General features: G+C 36.9%; 1 protein-coding gene across 1 annotated transcript in view; it reads left to right on the top strand.

The window, feature by feature from the left end:
• The window catches only part of LOC127617585 (DNA nucleotidylexotransferase-like), a 144,573-nt gene that overhangs the window by 28,212 nt on the left and 97,207 nt on the right, over positions 1 to 19,154 (top strand). Inside the window, exons 4-7 of the mRNA XM_052089569.1 lie at positions 3,762 to 3,932; positions 6,610 to 6,681; positions 6,788 to 6,911; positions 16,443 to 16,575. Coding sequence (XP_051945529.1) covers positions 3,762 to 3,932; positions 6,610 to 6,681; positions 6,788 to 6,911; positions 16,443 to 16,575 — 500 coding nt within the window. The remainder of the gene's footprint in view (positions 1 to 3,761; positions 3,933 to 6,609; positions 6,682 to 6,787; positions 6,912 to 16,442; positions 16,576 to 19,154) is intronic.

Genomic DNA, 19,154 nt, shown 5'->3' with positions numbered 1-19,154 from the left:
TTTAGAGTACAAATGCATCCTCCAGATCACGCTCGACATTGTTTATGTGAGCGCCTTAAGATCACTTGGCCTTTGAAAAAACATAATGGTCATAATTGTGTGCTGGACAAATTGTTTTATGTTTTTTTGGTAGAATTCTTGTTTGAGTCTGATCTTAAAGTGATAGTTAAAGTGACGAGCTTTTGTGTTATGCTGAAAAGCAGTTTTATGTTGTGTTTTGTTTATTAAAAGTATTTTTCGATTGGTATACCACACCGGTGCCAAAACCCAGAATTGGAAGAAGACACCCCATCATGCATTCCTCGCCACTGCCGTCCACCAGGGGGCATAGGAGCCCGTTGCCATCTGCCAGGGGGCAGAGGAGCCCACTGCTGTCCTCCAGGGGGTAGAGGAGCATGCTGTTGTCCGCCATGAGGCTGTGGAATCCACTGCCATCTGCCAGGGGGCAGAGGAGCCCACTGCTGTCCGCCAGGGGGTAGAGGAGCATGCTGTTGTCCGCTATGAGGCGGTGGAATCCACTGCCATCTGCCAGAGGGCAGAGGAGCCGCTGCTGAGGCAGTGCAGCTAGCTGAGGTCCATGTGGCAGTGTGCTTGGGAACCAGAGTTTTTTTATTTTTCCTCACTCTCTCCCCTCTCGCTCTCTCGGGCTCTCCCTCCCCTCATCCTACTCAGATTCCCAGGAGGCGGGGAAGACCGGCCAGCGGAAAGATAGCCGAAGGGCAACACCTCCCCTCCAGGAAGGGAGGGGGGAGTAAGTCAGGATGGGGGCTTCCCTGGCCTGAATCGGGCATTGGGGGTATGTGACGAGGAGGAGGGTGTGGCCGGGCCGTAACCATGGACCCCTGGCACTGAATCAGCTCAATCAGCTGGAAGAGGGATTAAGAGGAGCAGGGGACGCCAGTTAGAGTGAGAGAGGCACACGCAGCACTGTTTGTGTGTGAATGCTTTTGTGTGATGCTGGAAAGCAGTGTTATGTTGTGTTGTGTTTATTAAAAGTCTTTTTGATTGTTAACCCGGTTTCTGCTTCCTCCTTTCCCTACCGAACAAGAGGCTTTTCTGCCACTGATAGTTCACCCCAAAATATAAATTCTCTCATCATTTACGCATCCTCATGCCATCCCAGATGTGTATGACTTTCTCTCCTCAGCAGAACACAGACAAAGATATTAGAAGACTATATCAGCATAGACCTCCATATAATGCTAGTCAACAGGGTCTAAAACTTTGTAGCCCAAAAATCAAATAAAGGCAGCATAAAAGTAATCCATACAACAGTGGTTAAATCAGACCCAGTGACTGTTCTGTATACCAGCATTAGAGCCTTGAATTTGAAAAGTGCATCATCCGGCAGTGATGGATCCCAGTGATGTTATGTATATAGAGAAGAGAAGTGGCCCAAGCACTGAACCCAGAGATACACCAGAAAGTAACTGATGTGGCTTGGATACCTCACCACTCCAGTCTACCTTGAAGGACCAACCTGAGATATATGAATCACAGTTCCTGTGATGCCCAGCAAAGAGAGGGTGGACAGTAGGATATGATGTTTGACTGTGTCAAAGGCTGCAGAAAGGTTCAGCAGAATCAGGACGGATGATCTGGATCCAGCTTTCACCTGTCTCAGCGACTCAGAGACAGACAGCAGGGCAGTCTCGGTGGAGTGTCCACTTTTGTAGCCCGATGATTGTCATCCAGCAGCTTGTTCTGTGAGAGTTACATAGAAATTTTATTGAAAACTGCCCTTTCAAGTGTTTTCGCCATGAATGGAATGAGAGAGACTGGTCTGTAGTTTTCTACTTGTGTGGGGTTAAGTGCAGGTTTTTTTCAGCAACTGGGTTACACAAGCCAGCTTAAATGTAGTGGGAAAAGTGCCTGTAAGTAGAGATGTGTTAATTTTGTGTGTGAGTGCAGGTAGAATAGACATAGAGATGGCCTGGAGAAGGTGGGAAGGAACGGGGTCAAGGGAACAGGTGTTGTGGATATGATAGGTGTAGGTGAGAAACAGATAAATGTTTAAGTCCTTTTTTTACCATAACTCTCCAATTTCACTTCTACGTTCTTCTTCTTTTGTTTTTGGCGATTTGTATTCTTTCTGCATACCGCCACCTACTGGGCAGGGAGGAGAATTTATAGTAAAAAAGGACGTAAATATTGCAAGAACTTTCAGAAGCCACATGTTGTAGTCACATGGCTTTTTATGGTACCTTAAACCGGTGCAGTGGTGGCTCAGTGGTTGAGGCTCAGGGTTACTCACCAGAAGGTTGGGGGTTCAAGTCCCAGCACCACCAAGATGCCACTGTTGGGCCCTTGAGCAAGGCACTTAACTCCAGGTTGCTCCGGGGGATTGTCTCTGTAATAAGTACACTGTAAGTCGCTTTGGATAAAAGCGTCTGTCAAATGCATAAATGTAAATGTAGGGGTTAACTGCCAGCTGGACAACTTACATTAAAATAAATGGGAATGCTAACGGATAGTTCTGAGGTATTATAGACCTCACTGGTTGCTTAAAAAGTGCTTCAAAGTGATGAAAAATTTGCAATAAAAGCCTAACAGAAGATTGTTTCTCATTCTCTTGAGGAAGCCCATTTCGGCCGCTTGTACTCGCGACCTAGTTCTTTCGGTCATGACCCAGCCTTCATGACCATAGGTGAGGGTAGGAACAAAAATTGACCGGTAGATCGAGAGCTTTGCCTTCTGGCTCAGCTCTCTTTTCGTGACAACAGTGCGATAGAGCAAGTGCAATACCGCCCCCGCTGCCCCGAACCTCCCGCTCCATTGTCCCCTCACTCGTGAACAAGACCCCGAGGTACTTGAACTCCTTCACTTGGGGCAATACCTCCTGGCTGCCTCCCTAGGGAGGTGTTTCAGGCACGTCCAGCTGGGAGGAGGCCTCGGGGAAGACCCAGGATTAGGTGGAGAGATTACATCTCCACACTGGCCTGGGAACGCCTCGGGGTCCCCCAGTCAGAGCTGTTTAATGTGGCTCGGGATAGGGAAGTTTGGGGCCCTCTGCTGGAGCAGCTGCCCCTGCGACCCGACTTCGGATAAGCGGTTGAAGATGGATGGATGGATGGATATCTTTACTCTCTCTACACTTTATTTCTCACTATCACATCATTCTGTTAATGCTGTTCCTTTTCAACTCTGCAGTGTTGCTATATAGACTTTCTATAATAAGTTTAGATGAAGCTGAGTGACTTAAACTATTAACTGTAACTTGATTATTAAAGATATGGCAAGAAATATAAAATGCATTTTGAGAAGTATCAAAAATAAGCGATGAAGGTAGGGTAAAAGGTTTCCAAATAAATTTTAACGAGACCTTCATATAACAAAAAGAATAAAAGTTAAAATGTTTATACAAAGTATAAATGGAAAGCATTTCATTATATTATTATAGATTTTTAAGCACACTGCTGAAAAAACAACAATTAAACCTGCAGCAGATGGTAAGCTGGTTTTAGCTGGTCTCTCGCCTGGTCAGACTGGTCTGTTGGCAGGTTTTAGAGGGGTTTTAGGCACTTTTCAGCTGGTCTGGAGACCATCTTAAACCATTTAAAATGGCGATGAACTCTTATTTTGTAGGGTCATAGTAGGAATGACCATATCTTTTCTGATTGTTTTGCTCAACATGTGTCTCTCTCTCCCTCTGCCCTTTATTTGACCTTTTCCACTTTTCCTCACTCACGCTTTTCACACTCCATCTCTGGCTGTCCGGCGTCTGTCTGCTGGTGTCATTCTGTACTGTCTCTGTACTGCAGGACGCACTGGAGGTGCTGGCGGAGAGTTTCGAGGTCAATGGGAATCAGGGCTCCAGTTTGGCGTTCCGCAGAGCTGCGTCCGTGCTCAAGAGTCTCCCTGTCGTCCTGAAACGCCCGGAGGACACGCAGCACCTGCCCGGCCTGGGAGAATACAGCAATGCCATCATAGAGGTGTTGTATCAGCCCGGGGATGCCCGAAACCTCTGATAACATATCCATCTCTCTCTCTCTCTCTCTCTCAGACTCTCTTGCTTGTTGCTTGAGCCCTCAGGAAAATATACACTAACGTTTTCATATTATATAGTGGGAAAAAATTGATAATCTTGGTTGGGAATGTGTTTGGATGATGTGTGAGTTAGTTGTCCAGAAAAGATAGATTTGCTGATGCATTGCGGTACTTTATCAAATGATTCGCCAAAGGTTTGAACTGTTGTAGAAATATTGAAATGCAAAAGTGCCTAAAGATTTCCACTTGTAGTGTTTGTGTTTATTTGACAGAGGAACTCAAGGGGAATACAAGAAACAGCATGTAACATTATACTATTTTAAAGACACATCAGCATTTAATGAATGAGTGATGATTTAAAAATAAACAATTTTACTAGTTGTTAAAAGTTGTAGAATTAAAAACACAAACGGAAATCAAATAACTATATAAAACTGACTCATTTTCTTTTCTCATTTAAACTTCTATAAAGAATGAATGTATTTCCAAAAATGAAAATTCTCTCATCATTTATTCACCCTCATGCCATCCCAGATGTGTGTGACTTTCTTTCTTCACCAGATCACAAATTAAGATTTTTAGAAGAATATTTCAGCTCTGTAGGTCCGTACAATGTAAGTGAATGGTGACCAGGCCTTTGAATCACCAAAAAGCACATAAAGGCAGCATAAAAGTAATGCATACTCCAGTGGTTTAATCCATGTCTTCAGAAGCGATATGATAGGTGTGGGTCAGAAACAGATACATTTTTAAGTCCTTTTCTACTATTATCTCCAATTTCACATTCTTCTTCTTTTGTTCTTGGTGATTCAAATTCTTTGTGCATATCACTACATACTGGGAGGAAGAAAAATGTATAGTAAAAAAGGACTTAAATATGGATCTGTTTCTCACCCACATCTATCATATCACTTCTGAAGTCATGGATTAAACCACTGGAGTCTTATGGATTACTTGGATGCCTTTATGTGCTTTTTGGTAATTCAAAGGCCTGGTCACCATTCACTTACATTGTATGGACCTACAGAGCTGAAATATTCTTCTAAAAATCTTAATTTGTGTTCTGGTGAAGAAAGAAAGTCACACACATGTGGGATGGCATGAGGGAGTAAATGATGAGATAATTTTCATTTTGGGGTGAACTGTCCCTTTAACAGCTTAAACGACAACAGGCAATTCAAACATTTTTAATTCTGTTATTGTTTACTCACCCTCATGTCAGCTTTAAAGCTAAAAAAACAACAACAAAACAACAACAACAACAAACACTTCATATGACTCCAGAATCAATAAGCATTTTCTAGTGCTGCAACTAAATGATCATATAAAATAGCCTAAATAAATTTCCTGTATTTTATGTAAAACATAAAAATAAAAAATACAACCAAACAAACAAACATAAAACAAATAACACAAAGGATTGCATGCTATAATGTTTACAAATTTTTTTAAATATAAATGTTACAGTATAAATCACATGTACTCAAGTATCAATTGGGCTGTACATTTGTTTAAATCATCGTTTTTAAGGTCGTTTTAGGGTTTAAAGTGTTACGTTGTCAAGACAACGAAATTGTAAAATGAAACAGAAAAGATTAGTGCGTGATTTAATGACAGTAAAATCATGTTAACACACGTATTGTTTACGTCTTGTGTCTATACTTTTGTAACAGTATTTTAATGTTTACAGATTAAACCCCATTGACTTGCATTGGAAGTAACTCACTGTTGCACAGATTTGTGCTCTATCGAAAGAAAAGGACGTGCAAGTCAAAATGTATTTTTGTGATAATGAACATCAAGCTACAAATGCTGTTGATTGAGCTTGATCTTGAATCCGGAATGTTCCTCATTTGCATTAAAGACAACAATTTTGCAAAATGGAAAAATGTGCATGACTTGGATACATTATAATATATAAAAATATTATCCAAATGTAAGTGAAGCACATTAAATGGCACAAGTGCTCATTTTTAAAATGAGTTCAAGCATGCAACTGGATTTTTCAACACTTTAAAGTGACAGCTATATTCAGCTAATCAATAACAACATTTGCTGACAGTTATTTTTATTATCGATTATTAACAATGTTATCGATATTAGTTGTTGCAGCATTACATATTATAGCTTTGTGTCAGGAACAGTCAATTTTAGGCCAAATTGAAATCATTCACAGAATGATTGTTTTTTGTTCATGCATTGTTCTCAAATCTCATTCGCACTTACGCATATTCAAACTGAGCGTGTGAAGACGTCAATGATACCAAACGGCCTTCGTTCACGCATGTAGCGTGACCACCGTCAATGCACCAAGAGTGACATCCTCATTGACATTTTCAGTGATACACTGTGAAACAAAAACACTCAGAATGTGACTAATAAAATAAATAAAGAAAAAACTGATTTGTGAGACAGCTTGCAAAGCATCTTCACAAGAGAGCGAGAGCAATGGGAGACAAAGCAATGAGCGTTTCATTAGAGTTAATTAGGTAATTAACTGGGATGATGTGTTTGTGTGCAGCCTCACAGAGACTGTGTTTAATCATGACAACTCACCGATGTGTAGAACTGAAATTGACTTTATAGCAGTGACACAACATTTCCATGTCTTTATTTTCATAGGACATCATTGAATGTGGAGCATCATCTAAAGCTCAGGAGATACTGAATGATGAGAGATATAGAACGCTGAAGGTGATCAAAAGTCAATTTTACTTTAAGCTGTTTTAAGACTTTAGAAATTAGCAACCATTTAGGTGTTAGAAATGATTGTTACTTAGTGTGTCTGTTTGTATGTAAGTTGTTCAACAGTGTCTTTGGTGTTGGACCTAAAACAGCTGGGAGCTGGTATTATAGAGGACTCCGCTCATTTGAACAGGTCTTGACAGAACCCACTATCACACTGAACCGGATGCAGACTGCAGGTAAATACTCTTTCTACTACAGGTGTTTCTGAGGAGATGCTTTCAGAGACACTTTAGGGAGTTTAGACTTTTAAGTCAGCATAAAATTAAAGGAACAGTGCTCCCAAAAATGAAAATTCGCCCTCATAGCATCCTAAACTCATAATACTTTTATGTCTACGGAGCACAGAGATTCTTAAGAATGTATGAGGTGTTTATGTCCAGACAATGTAAGTCAATGAGGTCAATTAAGTCAACAAATCTCCAAAAAGGACATAAAGGCATCATAAAAGTGGATGAATCCATGTCTTCAGAAGAGATATGCCATCAGTTTCAAATGAATAAAAAAGTCCTGTCATTGAATATCCCTTTTCACTCTAAAATGTGTCCCCCTTTGGAAGTAAAATGCAATACAAATACATTTAATGTTGACAAATGTGTACCATAGTAATACCATGTTTTTAGACATGTAGTACCATTGTAATGCAATGTTTTGGGACATGTACCATGGTACTACCATGTTTTTGGCACATGTACCATCATATTACCATGTTTTGGGACATGTACAATCATAATACCATGTTTTGGGACATGTACCATCATAATACCATGTTTTTGGACATGTACCATCATAATACCATGTTTTTGGGACATGTACCATCATAATACCATGTTTTTGGACATGTACCCTCATAATACCATGTTTTTGGGACATGCACCCTCATAATACCATGTTTTTGGGACATGTACCATCATAATACCATGTTTTTGGACATGTACCATCATAATACCATGTTTTTGGACATGTACCCTCATAATACCATGTTTTTGGGACATGTACCCTCATAATACCATGTTTTTGGGACATGTACCATCATAATACCATGTTTTTGGACATGTACCATCATAATACCATGTTTTTGGACATGTACCATCATAATACCATGTTTTTGGGACATGTACCATCATAATACATGTATCATGTTTTTTGGGACATGTACCATCATAATACCATGTTTTTGGGACATGTACCATCATAATACCATGTTTTTGGGACATGTACCATCATAATACCATGTTTTGGGACATGTACCATCATAATACCATGTTTTTGGACATGTACCATCATAATACCATGTTTTGGGACATGTACCATCATAATACCATGTTTTTGGACATGTACCATCATAATACCATGTTTTTGGGACATGTACCATCATAATACCATGTTTTTGGACATGTACCATCATAATACCATGTTTTTGGGACATGTACCATCATAATACCATGTTTTTGGGACATGTACCATCATAATACCATGTTTTGGGACATGTACCATCATAATACCATGTTTTGGGACATGTACCATCATAATACCATGTTTTTGGGACATGTACCATCATAATACCATGTTTTTGGACATGTACCATCATAATACCATGTTTTTGGGACATGTACCATCATAATACCATGTTTTGGGACATGTACCATCATAATACCATGTTTTTGGGACATGTACCATCATAATACCATGTTTTGGGACATGTACCATCATAATACCATGTTTTTGGGACATGTACCATCATAATACCATGTTTTTGGACATGTACCATCATAATACCATGTTTTGGGACATATACCATCATAATACCATGTTTTTGGACATGTACCATCATAATACCATGTTTTTGGACATGTACCATCATAATACCATGTTTTGGGACATGTACTTTAGTAATACTATGTTTTTGGACATGTACCATCATAATACCATGTTTTGGGACATATACCATCATAATACCATGTTTTTGGACATGTACCATCATAATACCATGTTTTGGGACATGTACCATCATAATACCATGTTTTGGGACATGTACTTTGGTAATACTATGTTTTTGGACATGTACCATCATAATACCATGTTTTTGGACATGTACCATCATAATACCATGTTTTGGGACATGTACCATCATAATACCATGTTTTGGGACATGTACTTTGGTAATACTATGTTTTGGGACATGTACCATCATAATACCATGTTTTGGGACATGTACTTTGGTAATACTATGTTTTGGGACATGTACCATCATAATACCATGTTTTGGGACATATACCATCATAATACCATGTTTTTGGACATGTACCATCATAATACCATGTTTTGGACATGTACCATCATAATACCATGTTTTGGGACATGTACTTTGGTAATACTATGTTTTTGGACATGTACCATCATAATACCATGTTTTTGGACATGTACCATCATAATACCATGTTTTGGGACATGTACTTTGGTAATACCATGTTTTTGGACAGTTACCATCATAATGCCATATTTTTGGGATATGCATCATGTAATATCATGTTTTTTTTTTTTACTGTTACCATGGTAATACCATGTTTTTTGGACATGTACCATGATAATACCATGTTTTCTTTGGACAATTACAATCATAATACCATGTTTTTTGGACATGTACCATGATAATACCATGTTTTCTTTGGACAATTACAATCATAATACCATGTTTTTTGGACATGTACCATGATAATACCATGTTTGGACATTTACCATGTTTTTGGACAGTGACCAATGTGCCATTTTTTTTTGGACATTTACCATGGTAATACCATGTTTGTTGGTAGTTTACCATGGTAATAGGCCTAACATACATAATGGACATTTACCATGGTAATACCATGTTTTTAGAACATTTTGTCAGTGAAGGTAGCCAATAATTGTTTTCACAGAACCCATTACATCTGCTCACAAGTGTTTGAAATTAAGCCACATCTCTCCTCTTTAAAGTAACAGCATGGTGAAAATATGTTAAATGTTCCTGTCAAAGTGCAGTTGTCACTGGCTGGTCATTTCTCTGGTGTTATTGCTCTCTGCTGGTCTGCAGGCTGTTGTGTATCTGGAACCATTGGCTTCTGGCTGGTTAATTTGCTAAAATTACTCTTCTGTTTACCTGTTGTGCAGCGGCACTGTCATCTCTGTCTGTGTGGTACACAAAACCCCTCGAAAAATAAATCTGCTCATCGATACATTACGTCTGTTGGGGAATACCCATATTAAAGAAAACCCTCTTGGGAGCTTCGAGGAGGTGGTTTATAGCATTCGGTGACAGCTTTCTTGGTTACACATTCATAACTCATCAATCAAATCTGGGGAAAGGCCAGACACCGAAAGGCCAACCATGTTTCCGCTGTTATCTCATTTCTGAATTGTAATGCAATCTCATTGTTCCTTTTATAAAGCGATTACCTTATCTGACCTGTTCACACTACTTGTTCTTGTAGCATCTCAAGTCTTAATATAGATTTATGATCTAGAACTTGCTTGTTAATTACTGATTGTTTGGAAAATCTGCTATAAGATGAAAGTTTAATGATGCAGAGTTTGTTGCACTTCTCAACTTTTTTCAGTCGTCAGGCCTTTTCATTTTCCGCCACTGTTACCGTTAACTTTGGACGCTCGTTTGGGACCTGCTGATTTATAAACAACACAGCGGCTTCAAACAATTATGCAGATTGGATTTGGGAGATTTCCAGTGGAGTGTAAGGCTGTACAGATTGCAGCTTCAGTGTTTGTAGTGATTTCACTGGCTGTGTGGTTCTGATGTTTATGATGACGTTTAACGTTGTATTTGGTGTGAAAGACAATTATAAATGTAAGACTTTAATAAATGAATGAAATAAAAGCCATGATTTTCCCAGCAAGGACTTTGTCTCTGTACTAACTCATGAGAAAAGGATTTAAATGATTTAAAGTAAAGATTAAAACACTAGCTGGACTGTACTTGTCAAATGAAGATGTTTTCAGAACATCTGGTGATTTCATGAAGCAAAAGCAAAATACTAGTTCACCCAGTTTATATTGGACATGTACCATCATAATATGTTTTTAGGACATGTACCATGGTAAACCATTATTTAAACATTTACCATGGTAATACCATGTTTCTGGCACATGTACCATCATAATACCATGTTTTTGGCACATGTACCATGGTAATACCATGTTTATGGCACATGTACCATGGTAATACCATGTTTATGGCACATGTACTATGGTAATACCATGTTTTTGGCACATGTACCATGGTAATACCATGTTTATGGCACATGTACCATGGTAATACCATGTTTTTGGCACATGTACCATGGTAATACCATGTTTATGGCACATGTACCATGGTAATACCATGTTTTTGGCACATGTACCATGGTAATACCATGTTTATGGCACATGTACCATGGTAATACCATGTTTTTGGCACATGTACCATGGTAATACCATGTTTATGGCACATGTACCATGGTAATACCATGTTTATGGCACATGTACTATGGTAATACCATGTTTATGGCACATGTACTATGGTAATACCATGTTTTTGGACATATACCATCATAATACCATGTGTTTGGCACATGTACTATGGTAATACCATGTTTTTGGCACATGTACTATGGTAATACCATGTTTTTGGACATATACCATCATAATACCATGTTTTTGGCACATGTACCATCATAATACCATGTTTTTGACACATGTACTATGGTAATACCATGTTTATGGCACATGTACTATGGTAATACCATGTTTTTGGACATATACCATCATAATACCATGTGTTTGGCACATGTACTATGGTAATACCATGTTTTTGGCACATGTACTATGGTAATACCATGTTTTTGGACATATACCATCATAATACCATGTTTTTGGACATATACCATCATAATACCATGTTTTTGGCACATGTACTATGGTAATACCATGTTTTTGGACATATACCATCATAATACCATGTTTTTGACACATGTACTATGGTAATACCATGTTTTTGGACATATACCATCATAATACCATGTGTTTGGCACATGTACTATGGTAATACCATGTTTTTGGCACATGTACTATGGTAATACCATGTTTTTGGCACATGTACTATGGTAATACCATGTTTTTGGACATATACCATCATAATACTATGTTTTTGGACATATACCATCATAATACCATGTTTTTGGCACATGTACTATGGTAATACCATGTTTTTGGACATATACCATCATAATACCATGTTTTTGGCACATGTACCATCATAATACCATGTTTTTGGCACATGTACTATGGTAGTACCATGTTTTTGGACATATACCATCATAATACCATGTTTTTGGACATATACCATCATAATACCATGTTTTTGGACATATACCATCATAATACCATGTTTTTGGACATATACCATCATAATACCATGTTTTTGGACATATACCATCATAATACCATGTTTTTGGCACATGTACCATGGTAATACCATGTTTTTGGCACATGTACTATGGTAATACCATGTTTATGGCACATGTACCATCATAATACCATGTTTTTGGCACATGTACTATGGTAATACCATGTTTTTGGACATATACCATCATAATACCATGTTTTTGGCACATGTACTATGGTAATACCATGTTTTTGGACATATACCATCATAATACCATGTGTTTGGCACATGTACTATGGTAATACCATGTTTTTGGCACATGTACTATGGTAATACCATGTTTTTGGACATATACCATCATAATACCATGTTTTTGACACATGTACTATGGTAATACCATGTTTATGGCACATGTACTATGGTAATACCATGTTTTTGGACATATACCATCATAATACCATGTTTTTGGCACATGTACCATGGTAATACCATGTTATGGCACATGTACCATGGTAATACCATGTTTATGGCACATGTACTATGGTAATACCATGTTTATGGCACATGTACTATGGTAATACCATGTTTTTGGACATATACCATCATAATACCATGTGTTTGGCACATGTACTATGGTAATACCATGTTTTTGGCACATGTACTATGGTAATACCATGTTTTTGGACATATACCATCATAATACCATGTTTTTGGCACATGTACCATCATAATACCATGTTTTTGACACATGTACTATGGTAATACCATGTTTATGGCACATGTACTATGGTAATACCATGTTTTTGGACATATACCATCATAATACCATGTGTTTGGCACATGTACTATGGTAATACCATGTTTTTGGCACATGTACTATGGTAATACCATGTTTTTGGACATATACCATCATAATACCATGTTTTTGGACATATACCATCATAATACCATGTTTTTGGCACATGTACTATGGTAATACCATGTTTTTGGACATATACCATCATAATACCATGTTTTTGACACATGTACTATGGTAATACCATGTTTTTGGACATATACCATCATAATACCATGTGTTTGGCACATGTACTATGGTAATACCATGTTTTTGGCACATGTACTATGGTAATACCATGTTTTTGGACATATACCATCATAATACTATGTTTTTGGACATATACCATCATAATACCATGTTTTTGGCACATGTACTATGGTAATACCATGTTTTTGGACATATACCATCATAATACCATGTTTTTGGCACATGTACCATCATAATACCATGTTTTTGGCACATGTACTATGGTAGTACCATGTTTTTGGACATATACCATCATAATACCATGTTTTTGGACATATACCATCATAATACCATGTTTTTGGCACATGTACCATGGTAATACCATGTTTTTGGCACATGTACTATGGTAATACCATGTTTATGGCACATGTACCATCATAATACCATGTTTTTGGCACATGTACTATGGTAATACCATGTTTTTGGACATATACCATCATAATACCATGTTTTTGGCACATGTACTATGGTAATACCATGTTTTTGGACATATACCATCATAATACCATGTGTTTGGCACATGTACTATGGTAATACCATGTTTTTGGCACATGTACTATGGTAATACCATGTTTTTGGCACATGTACTATGGTAATACCATGTTTTTGGACATATACCATCATAATACTATGTTTTTGGACATATACCATCATAATACCATGTTTTTGGCACATGTACCATCATAATACCATGTTTTTGGCACATGTACTATGGTAATACCATGTTTTTGGCACATGTACTATGGTAATACCATGTTTTTGGACATATACCATCATAATACCATGTTTTTGGCACATGTACCATCATAATACCATGTTTTTGGCACATGTACTATGGTAATACCATGTTTTTGGACATATACCATCATAATACCATGTTTTTGGACATATACCATCATAATTCCATGTTTTTGGACATATACCATCATAATTCCATGTTTTTGGACATATACCATCATAATACCATGTTTTTGGACATATACCATCATAATACCATGTTTTTGGACATATACCATCATAATACCATGTTTTTGGACATATACCATCATAATTCCATGTTTTTGGACATATACCATCATAATACCATGTTTTTGGCACATGTACCATGGTAATACCATGTTTTTGGCACATGTACTATGGTAATACCATGTTTATGGCACATGTACTATGGTAATACCATGTTTTTGGACATATACCATCATAATACCATGTTTTTGGCACATGTACTATGGTAATACCATGTTTTTGGACATATACCATCATAATACCATGTGTTTGGCACATGTACTATGGTAATACCATGTTTTTGGCACATGTACTATGGTAATACCATGTTTTTGGACATATACCATCATAATACTATGTTTTTGGACATATACCATCATAATACCATGTTTTTGGCACATGTACCATCATAATACCATGTTTTTGGCACATGTACTATGGTAATACCATGTTTTTGGCACATGTACTATGGTAATACCATGTTTTTGGACATATACCATCATAATACCATGTTTTTGGCACATGTACCATCATAATACCATGTTTTTGGCACATGTACTATGGTAATACCATGTTTTTGGACATATACCATCATAATACCATGTTTTTGGACATATACCATCATAATTCCATGTTTTTGGACATATACCATCATAATTCCATGTTTTTGGACATATACCATCATAATACCATGTTTTTGGACATATACCATCATAATACCATGTTTTTGGACATATACCATCATAATTCCATGTTTTTGGACATATACCATCATAATACCATGTTTTTGGCACATGTACCATGGTAATACCATGTTTTTGGCACATGTACTATGGTAATACCATGTTTATGGCACATGTACTATGGTAATACCATGTTTTTGGACATATACCATCATAATACCATGTTTTTGGCACATGTACTATGGTAATACCATGTTTTTGGACATATACCATCATAATACCATGTGTTTGGCACATGTACTATGGTAATACCATGTTTTTGGCACATGTACTATGGTAATACCATGTTTTTGGCACATGTACTATGGTAATACCATGTTTTTGGACATATACCATCATAATACTATGTTTTTGGACATATACCATCATAATACCATGTTTTTGGCACATGTACCATCATAATACCATGTTTTTGGCACATGTACTATGGTAATACCATGTTTTTGGCACATGTACTATGGTAATACCATGTTTTTGGACATATACCATCATAATACCATGTTTTTGGCACATGTACCATCATAATACCATGTTTTTGGCACATGTACTATGGTAATACCATGTTTTTGGACATATACCATCATAATACCATGTTTTTGGACATATACCATCATAATTCCATGTTTTTGGACATATACCATCATAATTCCATGTTTTTGGACATATACCATCATAATACCATGTTTTTGGACATATACCATCATAATACCATGTTTTTGGACATATACCATCATAATACCATGTTTTTGGACATATACCATCATAATTCCATGTTTTTGGACATATACCATCATAATACCATGTTTTTGGCACATGTACCATGGTAATACCATGTTTTTGGCACATGTACTATGGTAATACCATGTTTATGGCACATGTACCATCATAATACCATGTTTTTGGACATATACAATCACAATACAAAGATTTGTGCACATGTAACATTTATTTACCATGATAATACCATGTCTTTAACATGTAAATACATGGTATATAAATAAGGTAATGATTCAGGACCATTGCGTTGCTATCTAAAACACCACAGTACTCAGTTTTGTAAGTCATAGAAGATTAACAGCACCGGGACACGTGCAGGAGCTGAACACCTAATAGAGGTTTTTAAGAGCCTGTGACAACTGCAATTAATGCTCTTCATACTTGAACCATAAAAGCAGACTTTATTGAAAGATTTCTAGCGAGAAATGTGTTGCCAAAAAGCACTTGATAGTTAAACAGTTGACTGTTTTTGGTAGAGCTTCAGTGTCGAAGCTGCAAATTCACTTCTAACACTCTATAACACTTTACGCCACAGCAGGAACTGTTCTCACACGTGTGGACAGTATGAAGCTACACACCAAGTTGAGACATACCTGGTTGTGTCTTGTATTACATCTAGTGGACATAGTTTTTCATCCATTCATTTGTTAGTTGTCCAGTCATTATTTTCAGTGTCTCTTCTCAGGGTTCATGTTCTATGAAGACATCAGTAAACCTGTGAGCAGGTCAGAGGCCGATGCACTGAAGATTATAGTAGAGGAAGCTGTTACCAGTGTCAACTCTTCTGCCACTGTCACCATTACAGGAGGCTTCCGCAGGTAAACAATGCTTCTTTTGTATCTCTTTATTCAAGGGGTCATTTCATAGATTGATTTGAGGTCCGTTTGCTGCATGTTTGTCAATTTGTTTTTTGTACATCAAAGCCTTTATGTATCATACAGTGATCTGTGTAATTACTCAGGCTTTTTTTTGCTGCTGCGTTCTTAAGACTTCTATATAAACACCCTCTTAAGATGAAAATGAAACGAGTAACAGCATTTTACCACACTCACACATGAGCTTCAGCTTTGCTCTTGGGTCAAATCTAGTTTTAACTGATGCATCCTTTAATAAAGCCTCTTTGTCCATCTGACGGTAGAAACATGTTGCAGTATAGATCAGTGTTTCTTTCTATTTTTGTGATATCAAGTATTTCAGATAAACCTGCTCCTAAAGGTCACACATATAAAATGTGGTTGGTCACTTTGCCTGTCATTCAGACATTTCCTGTGTAGGCGGTTCTTGTCCAGAGTGATGCAAAACATTATTGTGTACATTTACACTAAATCATTAAATAACAACTAGAATTACACCGCTATATAACCGCTATATAACCGCTAAATAAGTGCCATATAACTGCTATATAACCGCTAAATAACCGCTATATAACCGCCATATAACCGCCATATAACCGCCATATAACCGCTATATAACCGCTATATAACTGCTATATAACGCTATATAACTGCTATATAACCGCTTTATAACTGCTATATAACCGCTATATAACCGCTGTATAACCACTATATAACCGCTATATGAGGTGAACACGCTTTATCATCTTGTTACATGAGACTGGTTTTCTTTCTTTCTTTCATCCATACATTTTTTATTTTTTATTTCTTTCTTTCATCCATCCATCCATCCATCCATCCATTCTTTCTTCCTTCCTTTTTCTTTACATCATTCTTATTCTTTCTTTCTTTCTTTCATCCATCCATCTTTTTTTTCTTTCTTTCCATCCATCCATTTTTTCTTTTTTCTTTCTTTCCATCCATCCATTTTTTATTTTTTCTTTGTTTCTATCTATCTATCTATCTATCTATCTATCTATCTATCTATCTATCTATCTATCTATCTATCTATCTATCTATCTATCTATCTATCTATCCATCCATCCATCCATCGTTTCTTTTTTCTTTCTTTCTTTCTTTCATCCATCCATCCATCCATTCTTTCTCCCTTCCTTTTCCTTTACATCATTCTTATTCTTTCTTTCTTTCTTTCATCCATCCATCTTTTCTTTTTTCTTTCTTTCCATCCATCCATTCTTCTTTCATTTTTCTTTACATCATCCTTCTTTCTTTCTTTTCTTTCTTTCTTTCATTCCTCCCTCCCTCCATCCTTCTTTCTTTCTTTCATCCATCTGTTCTTTCTTTCTTTCTTTTCTTACCTCCCACAGTTTACTATAATGATTATATATATACTTTATATAGATAAGGAGTAGAAATAGAAGTAAAACCACAATAACATTCGTATTTTTTTTTAAATGCCCATTTAAAAACAATAAAATACACAATAAAATAGGGGAAAGAGAAACATACTATATGTACAAAGTATGCATATGAATATTAAATGTAATATGTGCAATATGACAGATGTAGTGTAGCAGCAACAGTTTCACTGGCAATATATTTTCATCCGTCCTTCTTTCTTTCATCAATCCATTCTGTTTTTGAATCAGTTTTCATTAAAAACTGTTAATCTTGATATATCTCGTAATCAACCAACAGACGAACAGACAAAAATGTAAGTCATTATTCACTGATAATCTTTCTCTCCTCTGCATTTCTCAAATATAATTTGCGTTTGGATACATTGTGATATGAATGTACTTCAGTATAGCATTGATGACTAGTGTCACTGGTTATTGTGTATTGAGACTTGAAATATTACAATCAAATCAAATGAACACTTTATGAAATAACATACATTTTTATGATACTTATATAGTGCTTTTTTGTCATTTTTGGAGCTCAATCACATCCGTCCTTGTTCTCTTCCACTTGTATGGAAAAGAGCAGTGTGAACATTCTCCTAAACATCTCCTTTTTTGGAACGACATAAAAATGACTTTAGACTCAATGACAATCTCGTGTTTGAACTATCTTTAGTCTGACAGTATATTATATTTAGTGCTTTATAGGGGTATACAAGAAGACAGTAAAATATATATGAAAGATGAGCAAGGATATGAAGCTTATACGTGCAAATAGATATAAAACCCTCTCAGACCTCCGCAGTCGACTAGTGTTCATCTCGGCAAAAACTAGTAAAAATAAACCCTTTCTTTGTTGCTCAATAAAGCCATCACAAACCTTCATTGCTAGTTGGCCATAGCATTCATCAAACGCAGACATGTCACATTGACAAAGAGTGTAATTGAGCGAGTATGTTGAATTTTGTGAGGTTTTGACTATAGGGCGATTATTCACGGCTGCAATACGAGCGTTCCTCATATGACATTTCTCTATCTATCTCTCAGGATGACTAATGTGACTAAGCATCGGTGTAACAGGATTACCACAGTGAGAAAGTATCATGTTTACCTCCAAACACTCTTCTAAAACTTTAACGC

Source organism: Xyrauchen texanus, chromosome 24 (assembly GCF_025860055.1).
Source record: "Xyrauchen texanus isolate HMW12.3.18 chromosome 24, RBS_HiC_50CHRs, whole genome shotgun sequence".
In the NCBI taxonomy this organism is placed as follows: domain Eukaryota; kingdom Metazoa; phylum Chordata; class Actinopteri; order Cypriniformes; family Catostomidae; genus Xyrauchen; species Xyrauchen texanus.
This window is presented reverse-complemented; position numbering and strand designations above follow the sequence as displayed.